This window comes from Talpa europaea (genome assembly GCF_964194135.1).
Source record: "Talpa europaea genome assembly, chromosome: 1".
Classification (NCBI taxonomy): Eukaryota; Metazoa; Chordata; class Mammalia; order Eulipotyphla; family Talpidae; genus Talpa; species Talpa europaea.
The window spans coordinates 32738247-32759028 of NC_140073.1; the positions used below are offsets into that span (position 1 = coordinate 32738247).

Sequence of the window (20782 nt, forward strand, 5' to 3'; positions counted from 1 at the left end):
ACAAAACTGCTGCAAAACAAATTGAAAAACCCCCGAGGGAAAAATTGATTATAAGTATATACAAAAGGAGCATCAGCCCCACTGAAAGGAGTAGGAAGTGAACTTTCTTTAAAGTATTATCAACCCATAAGGGAAAGAGGGACTGTGGTGCAGAGCTTCCTAGAGCTGTTAACTTGTACACATGCCAATACCTGGGCTCCTAAACCCCAGAACTGCACCTGATAGGGGGATGCACAGGCTGTGACATTCAAAACACTGCCACCCCTACACCAGACTGAGATATCTAAAGCACCTGTCACCCCACAAACACTTTACAAGAGGAATTTCAAATTCCTGAGTCTGCTAGAGATGATTGTTTGATGCCTATTGCCCTAGTTGTCTCTTACACCTACCACTCCTCGCCAATACCAGTCCCCCAAGTACTCCGACAAGCACAAAAACAACTGTTGAAAAATTATCCTTACTAAAACCCATACAAAATAAAAAACGAGGAGACACAAGAACACAATAAAAATACCCGAACAACAACAACAAAACCCTGAAAGGAGCCCAACTCAGCGGAGTTGCAGAACTTGACAGAAGAGGAAAGCAGGGTAACAGTCTGGCTATACTAATGGAATTTCAAAAAACAACAAAGGACATAAAACAAGCTAGAAGGGATCATGCTCAGGGAAATAAATCAGAAAGAAAAAGAAAAATATTGGATGGTCTCACTCATAGCAGAAATTTAGAAAACCTAAATAAGAGACCAGGAAAAAGACTAATCAATACAAAGTAAAAATCAAAATCAACAAGCAACTACAAACCAGAGACACACTGGGGGGGGGGTGTGGGAGAGGGGAAAGGAAGGACTAGAGTCAAAATAAGGGGGGGGGGTGCAATTGTATGGGGAATATAACCAAAATGAAAATGCATACATTGTACAAAGATGAAAAAAGATGTAAGAATTATATAAAATAAAATATTTAATTAAAAAAACAAAATAAAAATAATGAAAATATGAGGAAGCTACATTCAGAAAAAAATGATGCCCACAAAAAAACTTGATGTTAAAGAATTTCCTGAGGTAATTCACAATAAAATGTTATGTTATTAGAACATACCACAATTAATCATGCTCCAGCCAAAGCATATTTGGATCAATTCACAGTTTCTTTTTCTTTACAGTTAAATAATCATCATTGGATACACAGTAAGTCCTTGCCTAGCATGGATAGGTCCTTAGAAACTGTGACTTTAAGGAAAGTCTGCATAATGAAACCAGGCCCCTGAATTGTTTCCTTTTCATTCAACATCATCAGCGGGATTCTTTTTCTTCCCCTTAAAAAGGTTATACAAGACAAGACTGAATGAAATGGCATTATTCAAAGATCTGCTGTATATACCACAATTTCTTTGTTCAGTCATCTGTTGATGGACACTTAGGTTGTTTCCATACCTTAGCTATTGTAAACAATGCTGCAATGAACATAGGGTCACATACATCTATTTGAGTTATCTTTATCCTTTCTTTGGTGTTTCTTGGGTTTACTCTTCTTTGGATAAATACCTAGAAGTGGGATTCCTGGATAATATGATAACCCTATTTTTAATTTTTTGAGACACCACCATACTGTTTTCCACAGTGGCTGCACCTATTTATCTTGTAGGCAGCACATAGATGGATCGTGTTTTAATCCACTCAACTTACTATAGCTTTTGATTGTGGAAAATGGTCCATTTACATTAAAATTTATTGATCGGTATGTATTTATTGCCATTCTGTTCATTGATTTCTAGCTGTTTTGTAGTTCTTTTGTTTCTTCTCTTAATTCTCTTTCTTGGTAATTTGATGATTTTCTATAATGGTGTGCTTAGATTCCTTCCCCCTATCTTTTGGGTTTTTACCATAAGCTTTTGCTTTATGGTTACCATGAGTCTCATATAAAAACTTATATTTATAACAGCCTATTTTAAGTAGATAACAACTTTGAACACATTCTAAAGCTTTATATTTTCACTCTCCCCCCACATTTTGTTTTTAATGTCATAATTTACATCTTTTTGTCTTATATATCCTTTAAAATCAATGTAGTTATAGTTATTTTAATTACTTTTTGAAAGTCTTCATTATATCTTTGCAAATGATTACTCCAGCACCTTTATGATACTGAATTATTGTGAATTTTACTACACATTACCTTTTTCAGGGAAAGTTATACTTTCATGTTTTCCTGTTACTAATGAGTGCCCTTTGCTTCAGCTTAAGGGAGTCATTTTAACATTTCTGGTAAAGCTGATCTAGTGGTGATGGAAGTCTTAGCTTTTGTTTGTCCCGACTCTTAATGACTCCTTCAATTCTAGATGATAAGTTTGCTGGGAATTTTTTATCAGAAATATTTTTTTTTTGCCACACATTAAATATATTGTGCCACTTTCCTTTCTTCAGGCCTACAAAATTCCTGCTGAAAAACCTGCTAATAGTATCCATAGGGGTCCCCATCAATATAATTATTTTTCTCTTGTTTTTAAGATTCTCTTTCAACCTTTAATTTTTGACATTTTTATTTAATTATAATGTATCTTGGTCTGGGCTTTTTTGGTTTCCTCTAATTTAGAACTCTCTGAGTTTCCTAGATCTGTATGTCTTAATTCCTAGCTTAGGGAAGTTTTTGGCCATTATTTCTTCAGTTAAACTTTCTGCTCCCTTTCTTGCTCTTCTCCTTCTGAGACCCTATAATGCAAATGATGTTGTGCTTGATGGTCATATGTCCTTTAAACTAAATTGACTTTTTTCCTTTTTTGTTTCTTTTTGCTGCTGTGATTGGGTGAATTCTATTGTCCTGTCTTCAGGTGCACTTATCCTTTTTTGAACTATCAGCAAATCAGTTATCTCCATTTCATTAAGGACTTTTTTTTCTGAGGTTATGCCTTGTCCTTTCATGGAACATGTTCCTCTGAATTTTCATTTTCCATGACTCTCTGCATCACTTTCTATGCATAAAAGGGCTACTTCTCTCAGTCTTGAGAAAGTAGTATTGTGTAGAAGATGAACCTTATTGGTCAACCCTGGTTTAGATCCTGGTTATCTCTCAAATCCTTGTGATTATTTATTTTATTTTTAGTAGCTCCCAATAATTGAGGTTTGCCAAGAATTGTCAGTGTCTCAAAGAAGAAAATCTCACTCAGCACCTAGTTTTAGGATGATTAGCAGCCAGACCCTCAAGTAGCAGTTTAAAAACTATGCAAATATATATAGTCCCGTGGGACTACAAGTATAAGTTCTATGGACACCAGAGACTGGTGACCTAAAAGTGTCCCATGGATAGCAGTCACAGAGAAATCAGGGTATATAAAATTCTAAGTTTAAAGTCCCTTTCCCTTTAATATTTTTAGGATATAACTTTGTTTATTCTTTCATCCAATTTTGTTGCTGAAAAATAAGTTGTCAATGTGATTCATTTTTTTTTAAATCTGATTTGTTCTTTTTTTCTGGGAGCATTTAAAACTTTGTTTTTAATGTTCTTAAATTTCATCATATTTGTCAGTTTTTTTCTTTTTACATTTTCTCTCATACTTGGTAGCCTATCATCTGTTTTATTTATTTATTTATTTAAGATTTATTTATTTATTTGTTTGTTTATTTATTTATTTATTATACAAGAACCGGGGTATAGGCCAGATTCACAGGAGGGTGAGAGGATTCACCAGAGACAGAGTGGGGAACAGAACAGGCAGACTGACGAAATACACTGCTGAGGGGTGCAGCGGGTGATTCAGGAGAGGTGTGCCGCACCATGTGGGATCCTCGCCAGCTGGCCGGGATAGAACCAGCGCTGCAGAGGCTGCGGACAGCTTCACAGCACTGCACTCAACCACCTGCGCCACTGCGCTCAACCACCTGATAGGCCCCTATCATCCGTTTTAAAGTCGTTTTTCTTCTTCTTTAGTTCTGATAAATGTATCTCCATTATTTCTTAAACGATTTCCTCTTCTCTCTTTTTAAAAGCAAAATATCTGAAACTCCTTTACACAGATTTGGTACTTTTATTTTCAACTCCATATATCTTAACTTTTCTATTTTTAATTTTTTAATCTCCTGTTTCCTTTTGTAAAGTCCTCCAATTTGATTATCTAGTTCTTTGTCTTCTGCTGCATCTATTTTACTATTTATCCTAAATAATTGTATCCTGTAATTCAGCTATTACACCTAAATGGTTCTACGTGATTCTGTTTTATCACTTCATCTTATTGCTTCATAATATTGACATCTTCCCTTTATTTTTTTAGTATGCTCACTCTCTTTACCTTTAAATTCTTTGAGTGCCTATTCTAAACTCTCTTCTTCTACAATGGTGTTTGAAACTTAGCTTGTGATCTCAGTTCCTCCTTGAGAGGACAGGGCATGATTCTAAAGCTAGATCTAGGCCTCTGCCCCAGGATCTCAAGGAAGAATATGGTGAAAAAATAAAGGGATCAAAAGCCTGCCTCGACCAACCAACTCCTCAGTTTTAGGTTTCATCCGAATCAGCCTCCTCCAAGGAGAAACAACCTTTGGCAGAGATACTCCTGAAATTATAACCCACCTGTCCTACGGTTTGGAAGCTAATAGGTAGGAAGTCAATGCCCAAAAATGGTGCATTTCCTTAGCTTCTCACTCAAATAGAGCTTCAGTGCTGCTGTGAACATTATTTCAGAGTCCTGTGAGAGGACAGGCACCAGTGTGCCAGGGCAAAGGAAGAGAGGCAAAAGGGGATCTTGAGTTGACTTCCTGCCCTAGCTGCAGCCTAGCCCATCATACATACAAGCTCAAATATACCATTATCTTCCCAAGAGTTTCTCACACAATTCTCTGATTTGTGTATCATGAGGTTTCTCTTTAAAGTTAATTCAGGTTTAATCCTCAGAAAAGATGTAGTAGTCTCTGCTAATTTAATATCGCCTCCAGCTGATCTTACACAAAATGTTTTTTTTATATTCCCCATATAATTGCAACCCCCTTATTTTGACCCCAATCCCTCCCCTCCCCGCCCCCTACCCCCCAAAGAATGTCTCTGGTTCATAGTTGTTTGTTGATTTTGATTTTTACTTTCTTATAGTTATTCTTTTTCCTGGTCCCTTATTTATGTTTTCTAGATTCTTGCTATGCATGCCAACAGGCATATGAAAAAATGTTAAACATCACTTGTAATCAGGGAAATGCAAATCAAAACTACCATGAGATACCATCTTACACCAGTGAGAATGGCACATATTAAAAAAAAACTAGCAACAACAAATGTTGACGAGGTTGTGGGGAAAACAGAACTCTCCTGCACAAAATGGTTTTTGAAATGTAACTCAGATTTAAGAACTGAGTGACTCAACTGCCTGTCAAAATGCCTTCAATTCCTACCTACTTATTTACATGAAGTTCTTGTTACCTATATGTATAACAATTAAATAAAGCATATATGGCCAGCATATATCCAATACAATTAATATTGAATACAGTCTCATTTTAATAATAAGAAACACTATTTGGAGAGAAATAAGGCCCTAGCCAGTTACTAAAAGGAAGCATTCATAAATAATTTTACTTTTTTACTTACTTTACTTTTTATATGTAATTATAAAAAAATTTAATTATGTTTACTTAGTTAATAGTTAAAAATTTTTTAAACATTTAGAGCCTTAGAAACACAGGAAAGAGAAACAAAAGTTAAAATGTGAATTTGAACTTCTTTTGAAAAATGAGACAAATGATAGGGTGATTAATAAGCTTTGAGTAAAAATATATATTAGAATAAAATTCTGTGAAAGAAGTGGAATAGAAATGAAAAATTTGGGCCTTCCCTGGTGGCGCAGGCAGTTGAGCGCTGCGCTGTGAAGCTGTCTGCCGGCTTTGATCCCAGCAGGCCAGGCAAGGGTCCCACATGGGGTGGCAGACCTCTCCTGTCGCACCCGCTGCTCCCCTCAGCCATGTATTTCATCAGTCTGCCTGTTCTGTTCCCTGCTCTGTTCCTGGTGAATCCTCTCACTCTCCTGCGCATGTGGCCTGTACCCTGGTTCTTGTATAAATAAATAAATAAATAAATCTTTAAAAAAAAAAAAAGAACAATGATGTATAAATAAAAAAAAAAAAGACATTGTAAAACAAGTTAAGTATAAAGTCCTCTCCATTAGTCAAGGTCTAGAGAAAAATATCTTTTTTAAAAAGATTTATTTATTATTTATACAAGAACCAGGGCACAGGCAAGATGTGTGGGAGGGTGAGAGGATTCACCAGAGACAAAGTGGGGAACAGAACAGGCAGACTGATGAAATGCACTGCTTAGGGGAGCAGCGGGCGAGACAGGAGAGGTCTGCCACGCCATGTGGGACCCTCGTGGGCCAGCCGGGATCGAACCGGCACTGCAGAGGCTGCAGATAGCTTCACAGCACTGCACTCAACCGCCTGCACCACCAGCGGGGCCCGAGAAAAATATCTCTTAATGGAGAAAAATATCTCCATTAATCAAGGCCTAGAGAAAAAAAATCTCTTAATTTTGACTACATGTCTTCTAGGTTCTAGAAAAACAGAAATACTAATTATTCTCTGAATATACTTGACATTTTTTCTGCTCTATGCTTTTGTGAAGTTCTAACTAGAATCCTCCTTCTTCGTACCCTGACTCCAGCATTAATTTCTACTTTTATCCATTCTTTTAGAACCAGATCACATATTACTTCTACTTTAATTAGTTTTTGCAATCCTCTAAAGGGAATAAAACCTCTTTTCTTGAAAGCCAAATAGCACAATCACTATATTATTTGTGCGCACGCGCTCTTCTCTCCCCCCGCTCCATCCAAATGCTATATGCACAGTCTCTGCCTGAATTTTTGTTTTAAATCCTCTACTAGGCTGTGAGAAAGCTCTGTAGAGGGACTATGCTAGAATCACCCTCCTGTTCTTCACAGCACATAGTAATTATTCAGTAAATATTTGTAGAACTATTAAATATATATTAATCATTGAATATTAAGTAAATCCCCAACTGACCTGGTTTATGAACTTCTTAACATAATTTTTATGAAAACCTTCATTAAACAGGGACTTAATAGGATGTTCATAAGCATAAGATAATTCAGAATTTGAGAATAACTAAATTTAGTAAACTAAAGATAAGAGTATTAACATATTTAGGATGAAAATATTAAAGAAGAGAAAAAATCAACAATTAGGCATCAGAAAATTTCCATATCTGATGAAGAGTATATGTTAAAGGCTAGAGGGCAAAAGTTAATGACCAAAACCCAAATAACAATTTGTAAATTAATGAATGAAAACAAGAGCCTTGATCATATATTAGGAAGGACTCCTAAAATTAGACCCTCTACCTTGATTATTTTGCCTTTGGAAAGAAATTTGTGATCTATTACTCAAAAGGGATTATATTTCATTCATCTCTGTACTCCTATAGTAACTGATAGATTAAACACAAAAGATACTCATTAATATCAATATAGACTTCTAAATGATTATTGTTTTACTTAAAATAAAGCACCTTGCAAAACTGATGTGCTATATCAACATTTGCCCTTCATTACAAAAAGTATAAAATTACTCTCTACTACCGAAGGCAGAAGTTAAAATTCTTTAGCATGGGGGTTCAAGTGCCCGCACAATTTTCTTTCCCTTTCTAAAATTCTCATTCCCCACTTCATTTTTCAAGCATCTTATATACTAGTTAAATTTAACACAGAACTGAGAAATCCAGAGTGGAAAGGGTGAGGGAGGGGTGAGAGCAAGGTGGGGAGAGAGCACAATGGACTAAGGTGGGGGATCATGGGTGCTTTGGTGGTGGGTGCATTATTGCAACCTGAAGTAGCCAACACCTGAAGGGGGGAGTCCTATACTCCCAAAATACTAACAATGATATAAAACAACATTACCTCAATTTAAAAAATAATAATAATAAAAGAACTGAACTTTCTGATTTCACACTTTCATACTTGCTTAGCTCTGGGCCTCTGGTCATTTTGCAATTTCTTAAGTGATTCCAGAAATATTTTAAAATATTTTTGCATTTACATGGTATGTTTCCTTTACCAGATTCTAACTTCCTATATGTCCTTAATTATATTATCACAGAACCTGACATATGGCAGACACCAGAATAATAATAGTAGTAGCAATAATAGTGTACAAATGATACTGATAGAGTTCAAAACTAGTATTTCACAAGCCATGGGGAAAAAAAAGTTTCCTTAATTTATAGAAGTGTTCTTAAATATGTAGGCATAAAAATAAATGGAAAACTTGTTAATATAGAAATTCTTGGTGTTAGTTGTCACTAGGGGACTTGATACCAAGAGCAGTTGTAATTAATAAAAGGAACAAACTCCTGAACCACTGTTGACACTAAAGAGTACAAAAGGGAAGAAACAGATATGAGGGGGTAACAGGCACACGCGTGGCAATGGGATTCATCATCAAACCACTGCTTTGCAGTAAAGTCATTTCTTGGCTGTTTTTCCTTAGATTTAATCTTTGCCTTCTGAAATATGGATTATAAAATATGTTTAAGTTCCATTCACTTAAATGTCCATAGAGAAACAATTATTATTTTTCTCAGAATGCTTCTCAGATCTGTACCATGTCTCAAAATGCACAATACATAGGCTAAACTATAGAAACTTTTTATCCAATAAAGCTCTTTGAAAGAAAATGTTACTATGTGTTCGGTATTGCAAAAGATAAGCTCTAGTTATAAAGCAGCACAGTACTGAAAGAACTAAAATGCTCTATTTAGATTATTTCAAACAGAGGATATGAATTATAGAAAGTAAGACTTCAAATGGTTAAGAAGAAAAGAATTTTGCCTTTTAGAAGTTTATAAAATGTCAGTATTTTAAACTTTATACAGTGAACTTCTTAGCATAGTCTGATATAGTACACACTATCTGTCACTTCTCTATCAATTTGGCAAGACTACATAGAGACAAATGTTAAAGAGACTCAAAATGGAGACTTCTGGAAAAATGACCAAAGCCAGAAATAAAGCTGCACTAATTAGAAAACAAATAATTAAATGGCCAAATTCGAATGTTGTGTGATGCTGAAAAGAGAGATTTCTAAGGCAAACCATCTGTTTTACACTTTCTGATCTGCTGTACATCTACTCAGTACAGTTTTGCAGTGATCTGGCTGCTAATTAATTTGCACAATTACTTGAGGCCAGAAATATTTATTGTATAGAATCACTTGAGAGATCACCAAATAGAAGAAGGCAGATATAGAAGAGGGCAGATATAATCCATTTTTCAATGAAGACTATCTTTTTTTAGCCCTTGAAGGAAAAATATTATTTAAAGAAATGATTAGAAATTACCAAAGGAAAATTAAAGCGTTTCAATGAAGAAAGATTTCACCACTAATTTATGGTGTCTAAACTTATCTGGGCCTTCAGGGTCAGCGCCAGTCTATTGGTCAGTCTAATGGAAACTTCTTGTTTCATCTTGATTCTCACAGCATTTACCTGGGAGCTGCTCTGCTCTTTTTTACACATTTTTCTCACTTAACTTCCCTGGTACCACGGTCCTAAATTTTCCTCTTTCCTCATCAGATATTCCTTCCTCCACTGCTAGTTCCTCCTCTTTTAAATGTTGTATTGTCTAAAAGAAGGGTATTGGGGTCTCTTTTCCTTTCCATCTGTATTTTCTTCCTAATTTACCTCTTTAGTACAATGGCTTTCTATGGCATGTGTGTATTCATGACTCCCAAATTTCTGTCTCCTGCCCAGACCTCTTCAGTTCCAGACTCATATTTATTTTTAATTTTAAATGACATTTTATTTTTTGTTTTTCTTTTTTAATCTTTTTGTTTTCTTACATCATTGTTTATTTTTCTACAATATTTGATTTCTCCCTTCAGATGTAGTCCCCATAAATCTCCCACCACCACATCCCCTGTGAACTGTCACCATGGTCCCTTGTGCTCTTTCCTCCCCTTTTTCCACCCCTCTCCTGATGCCTCCCCTGCTGTATGCCTCAGTTATATTGTTTGCCTGCAAGTTTTCAGACTTATATATTCAATAATCTATTAGATATCTCTACCCTGATGCCACATAGGCTATCTCTCTGTCTAATCTTTCTTCCCCTTAGGTGAATTTTAAAAAATGCTTGAGGCCACAGCTGACAGGAGGGAAAGTGTAATGCAGAGGAAGTCTGGAGTCGAAAGAAAAAGGGTCTTAACCCTTCTTTTTGAAAATTTGATAAAACTTATGGCCATGTGTACTCATTGCTGAGACTTTCCCAGCAGGAAATGGGGCTTACAGGAGTGACAGGCATAAAGTCTAGCATCCTGGTAAATCTATTTATGTGCCACAGTGCTTAGCACATGCTATGTTCACACCAAAGAATTGGCACATGAGTTGGAAGAATCTCAGACTCCTTGTCTTTTTCCCATCACCATCCCTGACATCCTCAGAAAATTTTCTCCCTACCCCCTCTCTTAACTTTAGAACCCTCACTTTATTAGTTTCTGTATTTTGCTCATCAAATTGTCTGCTATGTAAATGTCCAGAATTTGTCTTCGTCATTCTGACTTCACTACAAATAATTCCCTAGAACACCCTCAATTTTGCTGTAAATGGCAGCATTTCATCTTTCTTGATAGCCCATTGTGTGGTTATACCACATCACCTCTCTCAGTGGGTATTTAGGATGCTTCCATGTTCTAGCTACTGTAAATAGTGCTGCAATAACATTGTAGAGCAAATACTTGTGTGTTGATGATTTCCTATACTTGGGGTAGACACCCAAGAGTGAGATTACTGGGTCATATGGTATTTCCATTTTTAGTTTTAAGATAAATTCAGATCACTTTCCATCATCGTTGTATCACTTTACATTCCAACTAGCAGTGTAACAGGGTTCCTCTTTCTCCACATCCTCTCCGGCACTAACTGTTGGAGGCCTTTTTAATACATGGCATTCTCACTGATTGAGATAATTTTTTTTTTTGTTTTAACCTACAGCTCTGTTGCCATGATGAACATTTTTCCATCTGACCTTCTGCATATCTTCTCTGATCAACTGTCTGTTCATATCTGCTACCCATTTATTAATTGCATTCTTGTATTTTTATTGCTCAATTATATATTTTGTTCTATATTTTGGATATTCACTCATTGTCAGTTATATATCATATGACTATTTTCTCCCATTCAGTAAGATGTCTGTTTAATCTTACATAGTTTTTGCTATGTTAAAGTCTTTCTTAACTTGAAGTAATCCCAACTGTTTATTTTTGCTATTATTCCCTTTGTCATTGAAGCCACATAGGCACGTTAGACTTAGCATATATAATATGAAACTTTTTTAATTCATCACCCTTCCTCCGAAAAGAAATCCAATTTTCCTTTGGTCTGCCACATCTCAGCAAATGGCACCACCATCCAACCAGTTGTTAAAGCAAAATCTTGAAGTCATCCTTGATTCCTCTTTTATACTTGTTCCTAATCAAATTTATTACCAAGTCCTATCAATTATACCATATATATATCATATTTATTCCTCTTCCTTTCTTTGCTACCACTCTATCCAAGCCACCAACTTCTCTCAATAATACTAATTCAGTATAAGTGTACCATGTATCTGTAGCACATAAAACAGTGTCTAGCAAGTAATAGATGTACTATAGTCCTTTTCATAGATGACAACTGCCTAGCAACAATTTTCCTATGTATCTCTAGAAATCTCCAATCTCAGTTCTCATTTTCTGAGATACCTATTCATTTCTGAATCATTCACTTATTCAGCAATTACTTATTAAAGTACTGTATTAACTGATATTATGTTCAGCTGCATATTTTACAGTGTCTTAAGGACAAGAGACAACAGAATTTTGTTTCCTGTTCATATAAAAAAAATTGGAGGTTGACAGTCAGGTGCTGGCACAGCAGCTCTGTGAGCTCATAGCCCTGCTTCCTTGCATTGTGTTTACTGCTCTGCCAGCCTCAATTTATGGATTTCACTTTTATGTCTAATATGGCTACTTAATCTTCAGCCACCACATCTGTATTCCAGTCACTAGGAAAGAAGATGGGCATCAGGACTGCCACACCCCTTTCTTTCAGTGGGGACACTTCCCAGAAATTGCCCCTTTTGCACTTAGATCTCAGTGACTATCATAATAACTAGCAAAGACTGGGGGAATAACTGGCAAAAATGACTAGATAGCTACATTACCAGCTAAAAGTCAGGATGATACTATCATAGAAGAAAATATTGATGAACAGATTCTTTTATAGTTCCTGTTGCGAGGAGGTAATTTTCTGAATACAGGTTACAAAGATCTGTTAGACATTGGGACTACGTTCACAACATTTAGTCTAAAGGGGGAAAGCAAATATGTAAATGAAAATTTCTTAAGATTTCAAGACGATAATCACCAGTGTTAAGACACCTTAGATTTTCTCAGTTCTCAAAGATGTCTTGCATCAAGAATTGAAAGAGGGGTCTCCCTGTTGGCGCAAGGGGTTGAGCACAGGACTATGAAGCAATCTGCAGCTTCTGCAGCATGAATTTGATCACCGGCCTACCAGGGAGCAACCCACATGGCGAGCAGACCTCTCCTGCCTCTCCCACTGCTCCCCTCAGCAGTGTATTTCAGTCAGTCTGCCTGTTCTGTTCCCCACTCTGTCTCCGGTGAATCCTCTCTCCCACACCCACCCCCTGCACCTCTGGCCTGTGCCCCAGCTCTTGTATGCATAAATAAATAAATCTTTAAAAAAAAGAGTTGAAAGAGAAGTTGGTGGTTTCAGTGCCTTTGTATCATTAAAGTACACAGACTGCTTTGATTTTCCACAGGCTTATTAATGGATACTTCAAACCTCTATTCAATTGGACTTGATACCTTCATAACATGGAGCAAGGCAAAGTTCAATCAAAGTTCCATAAACTTATACAGACAATTGTGGTAACAGTTGTAACAGTTTGAAAATACCCATTTTAGAAATATGTCAATGCCTAATAATTTTTTTAACTTGTCAAAATATAAAACTAATGGACTGTTTTAAAAAGACTATATATATAAATTATATATATAAATATATATGTATATAAATATATATAAATTATAAGACCCAATGAAAAGAAATAAACACTGATAGCATGACCGAAAGAAAAAAAGTGATACTGTAACTTACTGTTAACCACTGGTTATCTAGTAGTTCCTTAGCTGTGATTCTATGAGCAGGGTCTACTTTCAGAAGTTGTTTCAAAACACTTTTAGCTGCAAATAAGGGAAAATACTGAAAATATTGTTTTAACTATAATACCATACACTTTCTAATTTATCTATGATTATGTCTATATGACATGAAGGAAAGACACCAATTATCAAATGAAGTCATCATTAGTATAATGGCTAATGAATAAAATTTAAGGCTTAAAGGTTTATTGTCTAGATTTCCTTGTTTATGGACTACAATAGAAAACAATCTCGAAGATCAGCAAATTTTCTCTTTTACTGCTTTTTCAACTTGTACTGCTTTTGTTGGAAGTTTTGAAGCTATAACTATTTCCACGACTAGATAGTGTTTATTTTTACAAATATATTTAATCACTAAACAGATTAAAAGAATTTCGATTTACTGGCCAACTTTCTTATATTATATATATTTGCTTTAATAAATACTGATACATTTATACTTACCACTATCACTTATGGAATCCCAGATTGGATGCTCAAAATGTAGTTCTCCCTTTCTTATTAATTCAAAAAGTTTCTCTTCTGAACTTGCCAGAAAGGGTGGTTCTCCGCACATTCTACAATAAAGGCAATTAATTTGTTTAGAATTTTTAATAGTAATCAAAATAAGGTATTGAAAATTAAGTTTCCATAGGAATTGGAAGTAGCAGTATTTTATATTTAAGGACAGGAAGAAGTAGGTACCTCACTGGATGTAAAAATGGAAGCAAGGGGGTTTTGCAAAGTCAGTGCTAGGCCCTTGTTTACTTTATAACCTCCAGATTTGCAAAAAGCCCAAAGCTCTTCCAGGTGAGGAAACACACTAAATTTACATGGGACTAAAACACAGGAAGATGTGTGAAGTGCACATTGACAGTGGCAGATAACTGAGGAAATATAATTATTGTGAACAAGGGTAAATTAATGTCTTTTTTTTTTGAAAGTTTTTATTTTTATTTTTTTTAAATAATAAATTTTATTTTTATATTCCCCATACAATTGCAACCTCCCCATTCTGACCCCAATCCCTCCCCTCCTGCCCCTCACCCCCCAAAAAGTGTCTCTGGTTCATAGTTTTTTGTTGATTTTGATTTTCGCTTTCTTATAGTTATTCATTTTTCTGGTCCCTTATTTAAGTTTTCTAGATTCCTGCTATGAGTGAGACCATCCGGTATTTTTCTTTTTCTTTTTGGCTTATTTCGCTGAGCATGATCCCTTCCAGCGCCATCCATGTTGCTGCAAATTGTGTGTGTTTATCTTTCTTGAATGCTGAGTAATGTTCCATGGTATATATGTACCACATCTTCTTAATCCAGTCATCTATTTTTGGGCATTTGGGCTGTTTCCAAAGCTTAGCTATTGTAAATAGTGCTGCTATAAACATAGGGGTGCAGGTGCTCTTTGGAATTGATGTTTCTGTGTCCTTTGGGTAAATACCTAGGAGTGGAATTGCTGGATCATATGGAAGCTCTATGTTTAGTAGGTCCAGAAATCTCCACACAGCTCTCCATAGTGGTTGGACCATAAATTAATGTCTTAAAGTACATAGTAAGGATCTGATAATCATCTAAGAGTTTTATCCATAGTGAAACAGTATACAACTGTTAGTAATAATAAGAATCCAACAATAACAGTGGAATGTCTATAGGCTCTTAGTCAAAACCAAAACTTATTAAAATGGCCACAACTCTTCAAAAATGTATACAAAATGAAGAAAGTCTCGATGAGGGAAATCAGACAGTGATGATGACTTTACCTTTCAGTCTGGAAGGATAAAGGCTGCATATATGTAATGACCCATATCAGTAAAACTATGAGCAGTGTATATAGACAAAGTATGGGTTTGTTTGCACATTTTATAAGATAGAGACTATGCATTTTTAGAAAGTTTTAAAGGGAATACTTTACTACAGGAAGTACTCACAAAGAGCATGGCAAGCTTATACTTCAATAAGTGACCCAGGGCCTCCCTGGTGGTACAAGGGGTTAAGCTGCAACCTATGAAGAAATCCGCAGCCACTGCAGCATCAGTTCGATTCCTGGCCAGGGAGCTACCCACATGGCGCAGCAGACCTCTCCTGACTCACCCGCTGCTCCCCACAGCAGTGTGTTTCAGTTGATCTGCCTGCTCTGTTCCCCACTCTGTTATGGTGAATCCTCTCACCCCCCATGACTCTGGCCTGTACCCCAATTCCTGTATGTATAAAGAAATCTTAAAAAAAAAAAAAGTGGCCCAATCCCAAACTACAAGAAAATGCTTAAAAGTTGAGTTCAATTCTTCCCAGTAGTTTCTCAACAAATGTTAGCCATCGTCATTACTGTCAGCCCTACCATGTAAAGGCAACCCTGTAAAGAACTAGATTTCCCAAATGACAACCAGACAGATCTCAACACAGTGGCAACTCTGTATGTTTATTTTTCAGTGGTTTATTTATTTATTTTTTTTATAGAGGCATGCTTTATTTATTTGTTTGCTGGGTTGTTTGTTTTGTTTATACATGCACTGGGTACAGTCAGAAGCGCGGGAGGGTGAGAGAATTCACCAGAGCCAGAGCGGGGAGCAGAGCAGGCAGAAGGACCGAAGTACACTGCTGAGGGGAGCAGCAGGCGGCAGGAGAGGTCTGCGCGCCATGTGGGACCCTCCTCCGGTGGCCGGGGAGCAGCTGGGGATCGAACCGGCGCCGCAGAGGCCGCGGGCAGCTTCGCAACCCAGCGCTCAACCGCTGCGCCACCAGGGAGGCCCTCTGTATGTTTATTTTTCAACTCTCAGAATTATATTTTTCTACTTTACTACTGAAAGAATAAAATAGTATAGTTCCATTACACTTCCCAAATGCTGCTCTATTATGTTCATAAGTTTGATGACTTCTAAGTCTCTTAACAGACTTTTTATGGTTTTTTAATTGTTTTTTTAAGGTCTTTAAAAATATTTCCCATGAACATTTCTGAATAAGTCTAAGTTTGATAAATACTTTATGTAACATGATGATGATGATGATGATGACAATGAACTCTCTAGAGAAAAAAGTTGCTTTTACCTTAGTAGTTTATCAACGAGGCGGGACAACAAAGCTTTTCATTTACAAATAGGATTCTTGCAGAAAGGTCGATATTTATAAAATTGTTCTACAAATTCTTATTTTAATACTATTTCTCCAACTCATTCTGACCCTCTTCTCTCTGATCTTCCTTGCCTTACTATTGTTTAAAATAGTAATTTTAAAATGCAATAAAAAGAGCCAGAAAAATGGCCTAGTGGACAATTACTATCTATTATAACAAGCACAGCCCAGCAAAGCCCAGCTCACTGAGTCTGTTAACAACCAGCGATAAGCACATTCACCAATTCCTTAGATCTCCTGCATTGCCTGACTATAGCTTAAGGGCTAAGTTAAAAAATTCTACTTTTTCTGTCCTTTGCAATTTTACTTACACCAAATGTATCTAATGGTTGGTCAATCAGCAGCATATGAATTTTATGACAGCAATTTTCTGCACATTCAGAAAAGGGAATCCAACACATGAAAAATGTCTCCTAAAACCTCCCTATTATTTTCTGTTGTATTCATAGGGAAATAAACAGTAAAGGATAATACCAATAAAGAGTATATATGTTCATTTCACCTTGAGAAAGTATTTTATCATTGTTCAATTAAGCAGAACTGAGTCAGAGATAACTGACAAACAAGAAAATAACCCCCTTCGAGAAAATAATGTTTTGTGCCCTTGGTGAAGGAAATTATCTCCAAGGCCACTGGGTTCAGGCAGATTAATGAATAGACACAGATTAGTTATATGAGAGAGCACTGTAGAGAAAAAAAAAAGATATGCAGCTACACTCTTAAATACAATAATAAAAAAATCTTTAAGAGAAAAAATATATAAGATATGGAATACACTATCATTTTCCTTAACACCAAATTCAAACTAAGAAGGCAGCAAACATCACATACATTGTGTAACATCAGAATACATATATTTAACTTGTGTTTTCTAAAAAGTCTTGAGAATGTAAAAGACTAATTTAAAATAGTTACATTTTTAATTAAAGGCTAAGGCTTAGAATTTTTATGATATGATTCTAATCAGCACAAAACAACGATCAAAAACTTTGTGAATACATTTACACTTTATGTAATCTAAGCAGCAATGTGTGTTGATCATCCAAGTTAAAGACAATCATATCATCCAATTTCTATTGCCTGTGTATTCTATTTCACAGAACTGTGAAAATGTAACTACTGTGATGTCAATATTTGGAAATGATCTGGAAGAGGTGAAATCTTCAATATGGCCATAAAACTAATGTTGCATCAACATAAAAATGTTCATATTCACCAAGAGTCAGATCAATGGTCACTAACTTTCAGAACACCTCTTAGACAATACTTTAATTCAATTTAACTAACATATATTGAGCATTCCTGCTATATTTGTAGTATTCCTACTATTGTATCAGCTGCCAGAGATACAAAAATGAATAACTTAAGATCTCTGTCCTTCATGGAATTTAGAGCAAAGGAAAAGGATATAATACACATGATAGAATTATTTTACCATATTATAATCTAGTTTTTTAAAGTGCTGACAACCTGACAGCAATATAAGAAAGCAGAATTTTTTAAATTGTATTATTTTTATTGAGATAATATTGGTTTAAAACACTGTATATTATTTAGAGTTAGAGATTCACTCCAGATGTATGTTATTACACCATACCCACAACCAAAACACTCATAATTATCCATTAAAGTCCATTAGGCCCCTCCATACCTTGCCCTCTCTACCCTCCCGCTCCAGTAGAATTAATTCTATAGTTAGATTTCTAGGGTCTGTTTTGGTTTATTCTGCTCCTTTGTTTTGTTTCTTTGTCATTTGGTATATTTGTTTATAAGTCATTTGGTATATTTGTCTTTCTCCTTTTGACTTATTTCACTTGGCATAATCCCCTCCAGTTCCATCTATATTGTCATAAATATAAGATTTCATATTTCTTATTAAGAAAGGACAGAAATTCCAACAAATTTAATACTAGAGGATCTATAAATGTGTACTTTCGGGTTAAATAGTTTTACCTTATTATTTTCTCTTCCAGTGTTACTGTTTTGTATGGATTTTTGTATGTTGACTTAAAATTTCTGTAGAGTATAGGAGATTAAATACATCATGCATATAGTAACTCTGTTGGGGTAGGGTAGGGGTTAGGGAAACAGAAGGCATTAATTATTGAGTTGGGTCCACCCAGGGAAAAGGTTAGTAGAAAAGAAAAAAACATAGTAGGTAGAAGGAACTTTATGAGCAAAGATACAGAGGCATGCAGCAGTGGGTGTATTTAAGTCATAGAGTAGCCTAGAGTGGCCACCGCACAGGGTGGGTACATGGGAAGACATATCCAGCAAAATTGGAAAGGTATCCTGGAGCCAGGTCATAAAATATTTGCTATGACATACCATGTTGAGATAGTCTCACATTTTTCTATTGCAAGGAAGAATTATCAGAGGTTGGTTATAAGAAAGCAGTATAATCAGAATTGTGATTGTAATATAAAGGATAAACTAGGAAAATGACAGTCAGAGACACATTGTAATATTCTAGACAAGGGATCATGAGAAGAAATTATATAAGTGAAGAAAAGTTAAGGAATAGATGACACTTCAAAGGAAAAATGAACAGGACAAAGGGTTTGAGCATGAGGTAGAAGGAAGAGCAAGAGACTATTTTCAGTGGCATTAAGAAAATTAGGAACAGCAGAACACTTTCTGGATCTGACTGAATCTCTAGCTAGTTAGTGCCCATTCCTCACATATGCCCTCTTCCTAAGGATAGTTCTAGTGCCAGGCCCTGGTACCTCCCTCTAACTGATGGACTAAAGGTATAGCTCTTGAAAAAATACCAAGGGGTTTTTGGTTTGTAGCAAAGAATCTAGGTATTAAGGCAAGTTTTTTACTTTGCTAAGATAACACAATATATTGTAGCACTTACATATCAATGAAAAGTAAAAATACTTAATAAATGGGGCCTCCCCTGGTGGCGCAGTGGTTGAGCACTGGGCTGTGAGGCTGCCTGCAGCCTCTGCAGCGCAGGTTCATTCCCTGGCTGCCTGCGAAGGTCCCACAAAAAAAAAAAAAAAAAAAAAAACACCTTAATAAATGTACCTGACAACTAATAAGTTAGCTTTTAGAATGATTTCCCAGTTGTTTTTCAATAGCTTTTAAAGAAGTTATTGTTCAGGTTTAACTTAAAATCTACGTAGCTCGACTTTTAAAGACTATCCATTCACTTAAAACTGTATATTTAGCAGGCTACTTACAAAATATACATTATGACACCTATGCTCCAAATGTCACACTGCTGGCTATAGTCGTGGGCATTGATAACTTCAGGGGCTGCCAAACAAGTAGAAATAAAAATATATTAATAATAGAATAAATTACTTTTAAATGCTTAAACACAAAGCATGAAAAATGTGCTGAAGTGTTATAATTTATTCCCCCACAGGGAAAAAGAGAACCAACAGCAGATGCTAAATGAATAATGTACATGCCTTAACAACTGATGTCACTGCATCCTCGTTCCTGTCATTTCGCTTCTAATGGAATGATAGCACAAAGAGTATAACTAAATGTCCCACTCTTCATTCCATTGAAATTGCTAAGAAATTATTTTATAAAGATTGTGTGGTTATACTAGAAAACGACAATATCTCAGTTCTTTTCCCAAAATAGAATTGAAAACATGCCTTAAGTGGAAGTAATTTAAAGCAAACCTAACATGTAGAAATCTGAATTCATAGAAAAACTAAGATAAAGGGTTATACATCACTTTAGTACAACAACAGTAACAATATCCCACCACTCCTCTGACAGAATAGGAGATATTTTCCACATTTTCTAAATGAGAAAACTAAAAATGAGTGCACACAGAGAACTGGATCAAAAGTCAGTCACAGGACAAGGACTTGCTAGGACCCAGCGATTCCTCACCTCCCAACTCTTCACACCATATTCATAATATGGTTACTTTACACAATCTTTTTGATTTCACTTTAATGTAGCTATTTTTTAATGAATACATTTTTAATAGTCACATTGTGATATCTTTGGAATGTGTTTCTTTTATCTGTATAGCTAGCAATATTTATCCAAAAATAAACATAAACACTTATAAATATAAATATAAAATATATGTATATATTTTAATAAAATTATACAATTTACAAAGTGTATATATATTATGTTACATATGTATAAATTAAGACTTATGAGATGGATATATAGGCATTTGATTTCCATTACCAATGAGGAAACCAAGGTTCAGATATAGAAAATGACTTGTCTAAAGTTACCAGTATAGAATACCTACAGCTTAAAAGTTGTTTCTATTTTAAAAAAACAGTTTCAATCTCTCCTACCTACACACATACACACACAAAACCTCTTTTATAACAACTAAAGGTAAAAGGAGTTTCATTTCCTTTGCCTACTGTTAAAGGAACTAAAAAGCAACAAAAAAGAATCAAAAGGTAAACAGAAGAATGAGAAAAGACTAGATAATTAACAAAATGAGTAATTAGTCTCTAAATTATTG

The 20782-nt window shown here is 35.5% G+C and overlaps 1 protein-coding gene across 1 annotated transcript in view; it reads right to left on the reverse strand.

The window, feature by feature from the left end:
* Nucleotides 1–20782, reverse strand: part of STK33 (serine/threonine kinase 33) — a gene marked incomplete at its 3' end in the record, with an annotated part of 61434 nt that overhangs the window by 18178 nt on the left and 22474 nt on the right. The window contains exons 8-10 of the mRNA XM_084238219.1: nt 19506–19581; nt 13661–13773; nt 13152–13237 (exon numbers count right to left, since the gene is read on the reverse strand). Coding sequence (XP_084094345.1) covers nt 13152–13237; nt 13661–13773; nt 19506–19581 — 275 coding nt within the window. The remainder of the gene's footprint in view (nt 1–13151; nt 13238–13660; nt 13774–19505; nt 19582–20782) is intronic.